This window comes from Thalassophryne amazonica, chromosome 9, assembly GCF_902500255.1.
Source record: "Thalassophryne amazonica chromosome 9, fThaAma1.1, whole genome shotgun sequence".
Classification (NCBI taxonomy): Eukaryota; Metazoa; Chordata; class Actinopteri; order Batrachoidiformes; family Batrachoididae; genus Thalassophryne; species Thalassophryne amazonica.
Genome location: NC_047111.1, coordinates 104,172,320 through 104,187,442, shown reverse-complemented (window position 1 = coordinate 104,187,442; position 15,123 = coordinate 104,172,320). Strand labels below are relative to the sequence as shown.

Here is a 15,123-nt window from a genome sequence, read left to right as displayed (position 1 = left end):
ACTTCTCCGTTCCTTAAACACTAAACTATCAGCTTGTTGTACCTTCAAACTATTAATAACTGCTTTATAAATATTGATCTTGATTTTGCACTACATCCTTAAAACTGATCTTCCTCAGTGTGTGATTTGCTTGGTTGCTCTCTGGGTTCTTCTGTATATTTGCAGGATCCCCAACAAGTTGCTAGTCTTTACAGAGGTACTGTATGGAGAGAGGGTGGAGTCTCTGGCTTATTACCAGTGTATGCTGGGGCTCCTCAGGGATTTGTTCTGGTATCTAAAGTGTCCAGTGCTTGCATGGACTGAGTGTTGGCTTGGTTTGCAGACACCAGTGCTTTACTTGCTGTTATTGCCGTTTATTTCACAGGCAATGCTCTAATTCTTGTGGAAACGATGCATGCCTTTATTGCAACACTCAAGAAGCTGAGAGAGTTATCTGAGTGTCTTGGTTTGTGATTGTCCAATGACTTCCTTTACTCGACCATCAGAAGCGTATCTGTGTGTGATGAAAGTATCAAACTCGCTGAGAGATTCACCAGTGATGTTCATGTCTCTAAGTCCTCGGCATTTAGGACTGAATGATGCCTGGGAAGGACTTATGGATTTGTGAGGTCATTAGCGATGAGAACAAAGGTCTAATTCTTGAGGGTCCTTGTGCTTCCTGTCTTGTGGTTTGGCTGTGAAACTTTGACACTAGCCAGTGACCTAAGGTAATGACTGGATTTTTTGTGGTACTTGGAGAATCCTTGGGTACTGCTGGAGTGTCTTTGTGTCAAATCACTTGCACTGTGGCTAAACGTCAACTATGACATTTTGGTTGTGTGGAACATTTCCCTGACAGTGATCCAGCACACACATATCTCTGTGCTGAAGACCCCAGCAGCTAGAGAAGGCCAAGGAGATGCCTACATTTCACGTGGTTGTGGCAACTAAATGGCTACATTCAAGAGATAGGGATGGGCCAGTTGTGTGCATGGATGGTTGCCATCCAGGACAAAAGGCAGTTCAATTCAGTTTCAATTTCAATTTATTTTCCTTTATATAGTGCCAAATCACAACAGAGTTGCCTCAAGGCGCTTCACACAGGTAAGGTCTAACCGTACCAACCCCCAGAGCAACAGTGGTAAGGAAAAACTCCCTCTGAGGAAGAAACCTCAAGCAGACCAGACTCAAAGGGGTGACCCTCTGCTAGGGCCATGCTACAAACATAAATTACAGAAACAATTCACAGAACAATTCACGGATGAATATACAAGAACTGCTGTTGGTGCACAGGACAGGAGGGTCGCCAACACAAATACAACTCCCATCTCTGGATGGGGCTCCATGGATTTGTGGAGTTGGCAATTAATGGCACTGGTGCATGCTTCCAGGCCTGACCAGTTGGGGGAGGTGCTGTTTTGTGCTTCAACATTTCTAAATGATAAACGTCAGTGTCATCATCTTCAGGCAGAAGACTGAAATAATCCAAAAATGGTACTCATGGTCGAAATGCAACACCTGCCACAGCATGCTAACGGGCTTTTTCAGATTCCTGTTTCATTAACCATGTGTCTCGCAATCTGCTCTGCTCCCCCCCCCCCCCCCCCCCCCCCCGTGCCTCTTTGCCCGCCAACACCACCACATGTGCATTCAAATAAATTCTAAAACTCTTGAGTCCATCTCAAATTGAAACATCCTTCCCCCACCAGGGCAAACAGCAGACGTCCCTACTTGAAGTAATCAAAAGGGACAACTGGTGATAGTTCGATGCAAATAACCCTGATGCAACATATGCTCCTCCCATTCAGTGAGTAAATGGGAATTTTGTTGAGCACCACCTACACTAACTGCAGTGTTACCATTTTAGTTTTTTGTTCGACTCAGCTTGTTGATCGTATCGAGTTCTCCACAGTGCAGTGTACAACCAAGGATCAACTGTCGGAAAATGTTAAATTCTTGCACATTTCAGGGGGGGGGTTGTGAGCATCAGTTACCATTCTTGAAATGAAGCTAAGTTCTAAGTTTTCCAAACAGTCTTCAGCTCCTTCATAATCACTTCTGAATGTGCAGCAGTTTATTTAACCAAACTGAGCAGAACTCTGAGCTGACAGCACTCACTGAACTCCAACAGCGTTATGGGTTCACATCGCATTCTCTGTCACAATTCTTAGCTGCGAGTGCACAGGTCCAACCTTTGGAACACTTACTCACTGGAAGCGTACGTCTTTGCATATCAGACCAAACGTTTATTGCATTAATATATCGTCGTAAAATGTGGGTCAGAAAATGCATTAACTCCACTGGTTATTGCTGTGATGTGTTTCCCAGCGATGCAGCCACAGTGAATAATAATATAAAAAAAGAAGGGTTTTTTTTTTATTCACGTCATACATTTGCTGGAAAGAGCAGTCGATCTGCTCTGTGTCAGCCTGATCCCATCAGATCTCAGGAGCTAAGCAGTGCAGGATTTGGTTAGTAGTTGGATGGGAGACCTCTTTGGAACACCAGCGGCTGCGTGTGTTTCTCCAGGTAACACTGGAGTTGCGTCAGGAAGGGCATCCAGCGTAAATCTTGTGACAACTACCAGTGCAGATCTGGCTGTATCGGACCGGGAGTGACATGTTTAGCCGCATGTTCTCCTTGAATTGCTGGCTGTCTGAGTGGTGTCCAAAAAATGAGGTGGGCTTCATAGATAATTGGCAAAGCTTCTGGGGAAAACCTGGTCTTGTTAGGAGAGACGGCATCCATCCCACTTTGGATGGAGCAGCTCTCATTTCTAGAAATCTGGCCAATTTTCTTAAATCCTCCAAACCATGACTATCCAGGGTTGGGACCAGGAAGCAGAGTTGTAGTCTTACACACCTCTCTGCAGCTTCTCTCCCCCTGTAAGTGAGATAGAGTATCTTGTCAATAGTTTTACATCCTCATTGAAGACAACTTTGGATGCTGTAGCTCCTCTGAAAAAGAGAGCTTTAAATCAGAAGTGCCTGACTCCGTGGTATAACTCACAAACTCGCAGCTTAAAGCAGATAACCCGTAAGTTGGAGAGGAAATGGCTTCTCACTAATTTAGAAGATCTTCACTTAGCCTGGAAAAAGAGTCTGTTGCTCTATAAAAAAAAGCCCTCCGTAAAGCTAGGACATCTTACTACTCATCACTAATTGAAGAAAATAAGAACAACCCCAGGTTTCTTTTCAGCACTGTAGCCAGGCTGACAAAGAGTCAGATCTCTATTGAGCCGAGTATTCCTTTAACTTTAACTAGTAATGACTTCATGACTTTCTTTGCTAATAAAATTTTAACTATTAGAGAAAAAAATTACTCATAACCATCCCAAAGACGTATCGTTATCTTTGGCTGCTTTCAGTGATGCCGGTATTTGGTTAGACTCTTTCTCTCAGATTGTTCTGTCTGAGTTATTTTCATTAGTTACTTCCTCCAAACCATCAACATGTCTATTAGACCCCATTCCTACCAGGCTGCTCAAGGAAGCCCTACCATTATTTAATGCTTCGATCTTAAATATGATCAGTCTATCTTTATTAGTTGGCTATGTACCACAGGCTTTTAAGGTGGCAGTAATTAAACCATTACTTAAAAAGCCATCACTTGACCCAGCTATCTTAGCTAATTATAGGCCAATCTCCAACCTTCCTTTTCTCTCAAAAATTCTTCAAAGGGTAGTTGTAAAACAGCTAACTGATCATCTGCAGAGGAATGGTCTATTTGAAGAGTTTCAGTCAGGTTTTAGAATTCATCATAGTACAGAAACAGCATTAGTGAAGGTTACAAATGATCTTCTTATGGCCTCAGACAGTGGACTCATCTCTGTGCTTGTTCTGTTAGACCTCAGTGCTGCTTTTGATACTGTTGACCATAAAATTTTATTACAGAGATTAGAGCATGCCATAGGTATTAAAGGCACTGCGCTGCGGTGGTTTGAGTCATATTTATCTAATAGATTACAATTTGTTCATGTAAATGGGGAATCTTCTTCACAGACTAAAGTTAATTATGGAGTTCCACAAGGTTCTGTGCTAGGACCAATTTTATTCACTTTATACATGCTTCCCTTAGGCAGTATTATTAGACCGCATTGCTTAAATTTTCATTGTTACGCAGATGATACCCAGCTTTATCTATCCATGAAGCCAGAGGACACACACCAATTAGCTAAACTGCAGGATTGTCTTACAGACATAAAGACATGGATGACCTTTAATTTCCTGCTTTTAAACTTAGATAAAAACTGAAGTTATTGTACTTGGCCCCACAAATCTTAGAAACATGGTGTCTAACCAGATCCTTACTCTGGATGGCATTACCCTGACCTCTAGTAATACTGTGAGAAATCTTGGAGTCATTTTTGATCAGGATATGTCATTCAAAGCGCATATTAAACAAATATGTAGGACTGCTTTTTTGCATTTACGCAATATCTCTAAAATTAGAAAGGTCTTGTCTCAGAGTGATGCTGAAAAACTAATTCATGCATTTATTTCCTCTAGGCTGGACTATTGTAATTCATTATTATCAGGTTGTCCTAAAAGTTCCCTAAAAAGCCTTCAGTTAATTCAAAATGCTGCAGCTAGAGTACTAACGGGGACTAGAAGGAGAGAGCATATCTCACCCATATTGGCCTCTCTTCATTGGCTTCCTGTTAATTCTAGAATAGAATTTAAAATTCTTCTTCTTACTTATAAGGTTTTGAATAATCAGGTCCCATCTTATCTTAGGGACCTCGTAGTACCATATCACCCCAATAGAGCGCTTCGCTCTCAGACTGCAGGCTTACTTGTAGTTCCTAGGGTTTGTAAGAGTAGAATGGGAGGCAGAGCCTTCAGCTTTCAGGCTATATAAAAAAAAAATTGATTGATTGATTGATCCTTTTTGTTTATCTGTCCACCCAAGATTGTAGATTTCTAGAAAATTTCAATACATTTTATATTTCTTATGCTACATTTAGAGTTAAAAAACATAGCTTGGACTTGTGATATGGAACACCTGTTTGGTATTTGACTTCGATATTCAAACATTGAAACATATGTGCAGTATTTCTGCATTTTCCAACCATGACTTGGGCTCCAATTGGACCTTCTGGGGAGCTTTGCAAAAAATAATAAAACACACTTATTAAAATGTTTCAAAGCAGTATCTTTCCAGTTATTTTGTTTTGTTTGGCCACTAATCCAAAGCTCAAATATCTTCCACTTAAAATAATATAAAGTAGAGAAAAGCACATCTTTACATTTGATGGCATTCATAATTATCATTGTCAAGTTGTTGATACATTTTCTATCGACTGAGTACTTGATGAAACAATATCGTAATTTCAGTTCCATTTTAAATCAGTGACACTTATATTAACTTCATGCCCGCAAGTTTAATTTGCTTACATCATTTCAGAAATCTCTTCTGAAATATGTTTGTCCTTCAAAATAATAATGTCACTTTCCTTTTTTCTGTTTTGTCATTTTATTTATGGCCATGGATTCAGTATGAATGCAGATCTATTTCCAGAGACCCAATGAAGTAATTAGCGTTGCTCACAGCAGGAATATGTCAAAAATTTGAAAGATTAGTAAAAAAAAAAAAAAGATCAGTAATGTGCAGCGTCATCTGTTTTTGTTGTTTTTTGTTATTTTTCCATCAGCGCCCTCAGACCGTGTTCCACCCATCATCCGTCAGGGACCAGCCAATCACACGTTACCTCCAGGTTCCACTGTTCAGCTGCACTGCCACATTCTGGGTAACCCTGTTCCCAGCATCCAATGGGAGAAGGACGGGCAGAGGATCCTGGGAAATGACGGGCGAGTCAGCTTAATGGAAAACGGCACCTTCCAAATGATCAACCTCCAGGTATTTAAATGAAAAACTTCTCCTGTTATTGTTATTTTCCACATCACAGCTTGAATTTCAAACCCAGGCACCTGGGTGGAATTCCACACTAATGAAAAAGAAAATGAAAAAGTTTTTTTTTCAGTTCTACCTGCGCAATATTGCCTCATTAATTCACCGCTTGTCTATGAAGACTTTCATCGTCGCTTAATTCATTATATATTTATTAAAACGTACTCCACGTCTTCTGATGAAGTCATTAAAATGTGTCCACAGACCATGTTTGCACATCAAATATGATGCAGTTCGCACAAAATAAACACTTTTCCTGTAATAAACTGGCAAAGCTTTAATTACAGAGGACGTTTTTACGTTTGACTCGAACGATGAGCTTTTACGAGAAAAGGGGAGGCGGGGGAATGTTGCGAAACCGCATCAGTGAGGCGTGATCGCCATGATAACGAGCACTCAAGGTCATTAGCAGTCGTTAGTGCCGTCTTACTTCACGCTAATGAAATCCATTCTGCCCAGAATACCCCCCGGGCAGGAAGCAGCACCTGAGGTCACTGTGGCATCAGTGAGACTGGAGGAGCCCCCACGCATTAATTGATTGTGGGTTTTAATGATTAATGATTGCTGAGACTCGTAATTAAATCCTCAATAGATCACTGCAAGTGAGGAGCGCATGAACGAGAAATACGGATGGAAAAAATCTAGGCTGTGTGAGAGACGGGAAGAGGGAAGAAAAAACTAGATGGAGTGACAGTACTAAAGTGTGAATGCTGCGTTCGGGTCATGCGGGGATAATAAGGATAATAGGATAATAGTAATAATAATAATATAATAATAAGGATAATAAGTGAATTACAAGCAAATGCACACCTGGAATTGTTTCTACTTTGAAGATGTTTTGATGCGATCAAACACAATGCTGAATTTCATGTAGATGTTCATTTTATCCAGATTTATGACCGCACACGCCCTTAGTGATTACAGCGTGTTTGATTTTGTTGTTTTACTTCATCCCGCTGACAGTGTCTAAGCTGTGATGGTAAAGTTATTCATTTTAAATTGTTTTTGCCAGATTTGAAGCACTTTCTTGGACTTTGTTCACCAACAGCGGGGAAGAGATGAGCGTATAGGAACCACAGTGAGGATTCTGTCTGTCCGCACTGTATTTCACACCCTATTGGATAGACTTCAGCCGCTTGTTGTGGGGCGATAGTCCACAAAGGGAAGAGCTGATTGCATTTTATTGCAAATCCATATCTCCATTTAATTATTTTTAGTTGCATTTCTTTCTTTAAAGCTGCAGTGTGTAGGATTTATGGGTGTTTATATTGGATTTAGGGGCGTTTATTAGCACAGTGGACCACAGCATTCACATTCACCTATTCATTAATGTGCAGTTATGTGCATCAATGTGTTTTATATCTACTCTACATGGGAGCGCGCCCCCCCCTCCCCCCTCGAGGAGGCTACCACGTTAATACAGTAGCCCAAAAGAGACAATACTTACTCCACCTTTTGCATTTTGCAGTGCAGTCAGAAAACTGAAGAAAAAAGAAGAGGAGATGAGATATACTTTATTGATCTCACAGTGGAGAAATTATGTTTACACTCCAGTTACCTTAGACAGCAATTAGTCCACAGTTATTACTTGTTTACCGTAATAATGGCACACATCAGAATTAAAGACAGCACATACACATTTGACATTGTTTATGTGCACTAAATTTGAAGAAGTCCGTTATCCGAATTGAGGCAAGTGGGTGAAGGTCTCGCAGCAACCCTGAGTCACGTCACCCTCAGCTTGGGAGGGGCTGCTGCAGCTAAAACTGTGCCACTCCCGCAGAAGGGAAGGGATGACATGAGCAGAAGCCGGAGTGGGGTGTGTGTACTGGGGGATAGGAGGGGGTGGGGAGAGGGAGTGGAGCATGCTTCAGTCCTGTGAAACAGTTTATTGTCTTTGTGAGTTGAGATAAGAAACAGCTAAATGTGTACCGAGACCGAAGACATTCATCTGGAGGAAAACAGCAGGGCAGTTTGTCCTTCAGGCTGATAAGCCTGCCGTGTTGTGGTTTGAGCAGTGAAAAACACTTTTTACAGCTTCACTTGACCAACCAAATCCCAATTTTGAATTAAGAATATTCCCAATTATGAATTAAGAATATTCCCCAGCCTCCGAAATCTTCATCTTCATCTGCAAGGCACGCATCTGCTCCAAGATGTCATCCAATCATTGGTTGGTGCCCTATACACTGTCTATGGGTTGCTAATGCAGGTTAAGTTTGAGAACCCTCATTTTTGTGAAATGGGGGATCATAAATATTGGTATTGACAAGGCAAGAGATGATGAATCTCCGTTACCAAAGAAATTAAAACATCAGATTAGATAGAACTTTATTAATCCCTTGGGAAGACTCCCTCAGGGAAGTTGAGGTTCCAGCAGCATTGTATAGCAGCACACAGGGTAAGAAGCACACAGAGTATCAAAAGTGAAAGTAAAAAACAATTTGCAAAATGTAAATACAAATATAAATACTGGTTACAACTGTTCCTCTCCTTCCCGTCCTCTGTCTTCCCGTTACTCCTCCTCTCCACTGAGTGAGGAGTTGTACAGTCTGATGGCCTGAGGGACAAAGGAGTTTTTCAGGCTCTTGGTCCTGTACTTGGGAAGGAGCAGTCTGTGGCTGAAGAGGCTCCTCTGGTTGCTGATGACAGCATGCAGAGGGTGATTGGCACCATCCATAATGTCTAGCAGTTTGTCCTGTATTGGGCACTGCAGTCTCATTTGAGGATGGCACTAAAGGGGTAAAATATGATGCATATAACATAATTTCTGTACTTCCAGGAGAAAAAGCACGGCATTTGCGCTGGGTTTTTGGGCAAATTACATGCAGACAAAGTGAAAATGCAAAGAAAATGTGACGATGCGGTAGGAAAGTGGACGTGTTGCGGTTTGTTCATGACCAGGAGCACAAACGTGAACACAGCTACTCTGGTTAGCTGTGTAGGCTAACACGTACTGACACAACGTCTCCCATTTGCTTCGTCTTCCCTTCTCCACTGGGAACCAAAAAAAAAAAACACTTTTCGCAACTGCTTCGGTGATTGCAGCCGAAAACAAAACAGTGCACCATTTTTCCATGTGAAGTTATACTGTGTATAAATTGCACAATGGCACCGACTGTCCCCATAAGTGGTCAAATCCCACCATATCACGCAGGGTTCAAACAAGACTGCGGTGCCACTGTCGCCAGAGAGTCCAACTTCATGTCAACTTCATGTTTGTTCATGAGGGGGAACAAAATTGTGACCGGTGGTACCACAGGCTTTTAAGGTGGCAGTAATTAAACCATTACTTAAAAAGCCATCACTTGACCCAGCTATCTTAGCTAATTATAGGCCAATCTCCAACCTTCCTTTTCTCTCAAAAATTCTTCAAAGGGTAGTTGTAAAACAGCTAACTGATCATCTGCAGAGGAATGGTCTATTTGAAGAGTTTCAGTCAGGTTTTAGAATTCATCATAGTACAGAAACAGCATTAGTGAAGGTTACAAATGATCTTCTTATGGCCTCAGACAGTGGACTCATCTCTGTGCTTGTTCTGTTAGACCTCAGTGCTGCTTTTGATACTGTTGACCATAAAATTTTATTACAGAGATTAGAGCATGCCCTAGGTATTAAAGGCACTGCGCTGCGGTGGTTTGAATCATATTTATCTAATAGATTACAATTTGTTCATGTAAATGGGGAATCTTCTTCACAGACTAAGGTTAATTATGGAGTTCCACAAGGTTCTGTGCTAGGAACAATTTTATTCACTTTATACATGCTTCCCTTAGGCAGTATTATTAGACGGCATTGCTTAAATTTTCATTGTTACGCAGATGATACCCAGCTTTATCTATCCATGAAGCCAGAGGACACACACCAATTAGCTAAACTGCAGGATTGTCTTACAGACATAAAGACATGGATGACCTCTAATTTCCTGCTTTTAAACTCAGATAAAACTGAAGTTATTGTACTTGGCCCCACAAATCTTAGAAACATGGTGTCTAACCAGATCCTTACTCTGGTTAGAGTTACTCAGGTCCCATCTTATCTTAGGGACCTCATAGTACCATATCACCCCAATAGATATGGTACCCTCTCTACTTTTAAGATTAGGCTTAAAACTTTCCTTTTTGCTAAAGCTTATAGTTAGGGCTGGATCAGGTGACCCTGAACCATCCCTTAGTTATGCTGCTATAGACTTAGATTGCTGGGGGGTTCCCATGATGCACTGTTTCTTTCTCTTTTTGCTCTGTATGCACCACTCTGCATTTAATCATTAGTGATTGATCTCTGCTCCCCTCCACAGCATGTCTTTTTCTTGGTTCTCTCCCTCAGCCCCAACCAGTCCCAGCAGAAGACTGCCCCTCCCTGAGCCTGGTTCTGCTGCAGGTTTCTTCCTGTTAAAAGGGAGTTTTTCCTTCCCACTGTCGCCAAGTGCTTGCTCACAGGGGGTCGTTTTGACCGTTGGGGTTTTTATGTAATTATTGTATGGCCTTCCTTACAATATAAAGCGCCTTGGGGCACCTGTTTGTTGTGATTTGGCGCTATATAAATAAAATTGATGATGATGATGATGATTTCCTTTTCTAACTTTCAGAATTTAGTAAATTTCGCATATGGTCCATTGATATATGTGTAGACACTAGTCCCTAGAGGCAACCATTTTTGGTTTCAAATCTGGGCAAATGCAGTCCCAGAAAATTCTAAATGTGACAAACAAGAAACAGGTGTTGTATACAAGTCAATGCTGCTAAAAATACAAACTTGCAGAAACAAAGATATTATTCTGACATGGTTTGCACATACGACTGACATGGTTTGCACATAACACTGGCATAGCATGTTTCAAGTACACACATATATGTCAGAAGGTGGGGGGGGCATACCATATTCTGTCCCCCCGGTTGAAAAGGTGGGGGGGACATGTCCCCCCTATCCCCCACCAAATTGCGCCCATGGCTGCAACTGTGTTATTTCATAGTCTTTGTATGCTACCTTTGTTGTTTGCGGTTAGAGAAGTAGCCATGTTTGAATCTGTGGTTTACTGGGTTAATTATACTGTGCATTTTTATGTGATTTGTGATTGATCTCCCGTTTAATATTTTTTTGAAGTCATGTGACCTAATGACATATTGTGCTCAGATGCATCCTAGTGCACTTTCGTGTTAGAAAGAGAATACAATCTGTACAGGAACTTCATAGAAAAGAACCCCCTGCAGAATAATACGTCTGTCCATATAAAAGTCAATTAGTTATGTGGTATCCTGATATTTTTATCACATGGTTAATTGCTAGCGCTAGCCCTTTAATTTATGTCCAAGAACACAGACAGGTAGCCTTAAACACACACCTGGAATCTACACTTTATAATGGTAGTCTGACTCCTATCCATAGAGCCACCTCCTTTAATGGGTAGATGTTGCATCTTGATTTTAACCCCTTAACGCCCATCGTCGCATATATGCTACAATCTCTGACTCAAATATGCAACTTACCAAATTGACCTGTATGCCCGTTGTCGCAAATTTGCAACATACCATCATTATTATTATGACATTATAACATAAAGTCATTACCAGAATACCCAATATTACTATCTAGTTTTTGTGCAAAAGTGAAATTAATAATCTCAACATTATTTACCATCTACTTAAAGGCAAAAACACACAAAACATTTTTTTTTATATACAGCTATATAAATTCGGGCGTTAAGGGGTTAAAAACTTTGAAGGTGAAACCTTTTTTTTTTATTTATTTGCTTCGTCATTCATCGTGAACATATCTTTTGACATATTCATGAAAACTGTCCCATCATCCTTTTCGTGATCATCCTCAGTACAAACTTGTAACTATTTCAGCCTTTTTGCAGTGCCTGTCTGACTATATTCCAGATTAAGACTCTACAGATTGAAGGAGACCTTTTTTTATTTTTAAGTACCAGACCTTCAAATTCCTTAAACATGCCCTCATGCAGCTGTGCCATGAATTACAAGTAGAACCACATTTTAAATCGCAGGTTAAAATGAAATCAGCGTTGTTGAAATATGTTTAACCCTGAAATAATCAGTACAAACAAGTAGATTTCATCTGGGCCCTTAGTGGGGGACAGATGGTCTGTTTGTTCCTCATACTCTGGCAATGAGGAGGTGCCATTACCCTGGGATGTCTGCCAAAAACTCCATACCGCTGTCCTTCACCCGTGCCAAGACTTCCTTGACAGACGGAAAGTCTGTGTTTTGTGTGTGCTGGGAGGGTGGGGGGTTAAAGGGAGGCCTGAGCCACCATTCTACTAAACGGTTGAGGTGGTGGTGGTGGTGGAATTGGGGGGGTATAATATATGAAGGACAATGACAGTTGGGTCACAGAGCAATCCAAACAAAGCCAGAGGATTGTGAAAAGAACAAGAAAAAGGACCAAAAAAAATATATATATCCCAGATTACAGGGAATAATTGGGTTAGGGCAGGAAACTGAGTTCATGTGTTTACTCAGAGACCAGAGTGTACATGTGCTTTAGTGAGTAATTACATTTTACACCACTGACCATCCCCATAAAAGGGATGTGACATCATTATCGACCTTCTGTGATATCCACGTGAGTTCAGCATCTTACATGGCCATTGATGTGGAAAACAAAAGTGAGGTAGAAGCACAGATGTAAAGGAAGGATACCAGATTTTACATCAGGATGCGAACTGCATGCAGATGTTAAATAAAACATGTAGAAATGCACTTAGTGATTTATTGTTGAAAAATTTAATCTAAAGCTGACGGTGGAGATTAAAGAACTCCAAAAACTGGTTAAAGAGAAGGACAAGATCATCAAGAAACTTGAACAACGTGTAGATGAACTTGAACAATTCACTAGAAAAGATGATGTTATAATATCTGGACTAGAACCAAGGCATCGGACATATGCAAGGGTGGTGGATTCTGGTGGAACCAGTGGGGAGAATGCACCACCTGAAGAACAACAATCATTGGAACAGCAAGTTACAAACTTTTTATATCAAAATGGTGTTGACATCCATCAAGACACAATATCAGACTGCTATACTGTTCCAACTAAAGATAGAAAAAATAAACTAACATTGTTATACGATTTACAAGCAGAAAATATAAAAATGAAGTATTAAGACAGGCAAAGAATTTGAAAGGAACAAGTGTCTATATAAATGAGCATTTAACTAAAAAAAAAATGCAGATATTGCTAGGGAAGCAAGACTATTAAAAAAACAGAAGCACATTGTTGCTACATGGGTCTGGAATTGTAGAGTGTGGATTAGAGTAAAAGAAGGAACAAACGGTATACAAATCAAAAACATGGAGGACCTTACGAAATACAGACCTGAATAGACAATCAAATATGACGTCTGTTGGTAATTGGACCAACAAAAAAAAAAAATCTGATCAAACATGGAAATAGATGATAAAATATATGACATAGACACTAATATTGATGAAAGTATATTTGACTTAAAAACGATTGGTTGTGAGTATTATACGGTAGAATAGCTAAATAGTGAAAAAATTGCAGAAGATACCCTGTCACTCTTACATATAAACAGTCGAAGCTTGTATTGTAAAATGTTGCAAATAAAAGATTATTTAAATCAGTTTAAAAATAAATTTAATATTGTTGCAATCACTGAATCTTGGCTTAATGATGATCTCATGACTGATGTTCAAATAGAGGGATATGAGCTGTATTTTGTGAACAGAAGAGATAAAAGGGGCGGTGGTGTTGCTCTGTACATAAAGGCAGATCTGATATGTACAATTGTAGAAGAAATGACAACTGTGGATGACATCATAGAAATTGTAACAGTGGAACTTGTACATGAAACATCTAAAAATATTTTAATCAGTTGTGTATACAGAGCACCAGACACTTGTGTTGTGAAATTTACAGATAGAATAATAGAGCTATTCCATCAAATTAAAAACAAAATGCTTTTTATATGTGGAGACTTTAACATTAACATAGAAAGCTCCAGTTGCCAAAGAATAAGTGATTTTGTGAATTCAATGTATAGTTTGGGGTTATTCCACTTGATAACAAAACCAACCAGAATCACATCGCAAAGTGCAACGGTAATCGACAATATATTTACAAATAGAACAGATGAAATGATCAGGAATGGGATCTTGATGACAGATGTTAGTGATCATTTACCAGTCTTTTCAATATTTAAATATAAAAATAGGTACAAGAAAAAAACTGTTATAAACTTTAAAAGAGACAAGTCAGTAAAAGCCTTAGAGGCATTAAAATATGATCTTAAAAATCAAAATTGGGAAGAAGTTTATGTCAGTGATGTTAATGTAGCATATAACTCATTTATGAAAATATTGATGAAATCATATAATAAAAACTGTAAATTAATAGAAATTAGGAAGAAAAGAGTAAATAAACCATGGCTGACAAAGGGAATAAAAAATGCTTGTGCAAAGAAAAACTATTTATACAGGTGCTTTTTAAAAATGCAAACAAAGGAAACAGAACACAGACACAAAAAATATAAAAATAAACTATTGACAATAATTAGGAAACAAAAAAAAGATTATTATAGTGAACAATTAAATAAGAGTAAAGATAATATGAGGGCAACATGGGGAATTATAAAAAGTGTGATTGAAAGTGATGGAGCGAAAGCAACTTTTCCAAATTACTTTGTCAAAGAAAATAAAGAGATATATGACATAAAAGAAGTGGCAAATGGGTTTAATGATTATTTTTCAAATGTAGGATCAAGTCTGGTGGGAAATAAACCAATAGTAGAAGATACATTACATACACTTGTAAATACGGTCAATAGTATTTTCTTGGACAATGTGGAAAAAGATGAAATAAGAAATATTGTAAAAAAAAAAAACTCTGTAAGCAAAAGATCAACTGACCATGAAGATTTAGACATGATGACTGTAAAAAGTATAATAGAAACTGTTATTGAACCATTTACTTATATTTGCAATCTGTCTCTGTCAACAGGGATTTTTCCAGATGAAATGAAAATTGCCAAGGTAGTCCCATTATATAAAAATGGAGACAAACATAAATTCTCTAATTACAGGCCAGTATCATTGCTAAAGTTTTTGTGACAAGGTTGGATAAATTCATACATCATATGAAACATCATATTTTAAATAATGCTCAGTATGGATTCAGAACAAAACATTTGACAGCTATGGCAATTATGGAATTAATAGAGAAAATATCAACAACAATAGAAAATAAGGATTA

The 15,123-nt window shown here is 39.2% G+C and overlaps 1 protein-coding gene across 5 annotated transcripts in view; it reads left to right on the top strand.

The window, feature by feature from the left end:
• robo3 (roundabout, axon guidance receptor, homolog 3 (Drosophila)) overlaps nucleotides 1–15,123 on the top strand; it is a 539,598-nt gene that overhangs the window by 462,221 nt on the left and 62,254 nt on the right. For all 5 annotated transcript variants that reach the window (XM_034178891.1, XM_034178888.1, XM_034178890.1 and 2 more), the window contains one exon: nucleotides 5,633–5,838. In XM_034178891.1, the coding sequence (XP_034034782.1) occupies nucleotides 5,633–5,838 (206 nt within the window). The remainder of the gene's footprint in view (nucleotides 1–5,632; nucleotides 5,839–15,123) is intronic.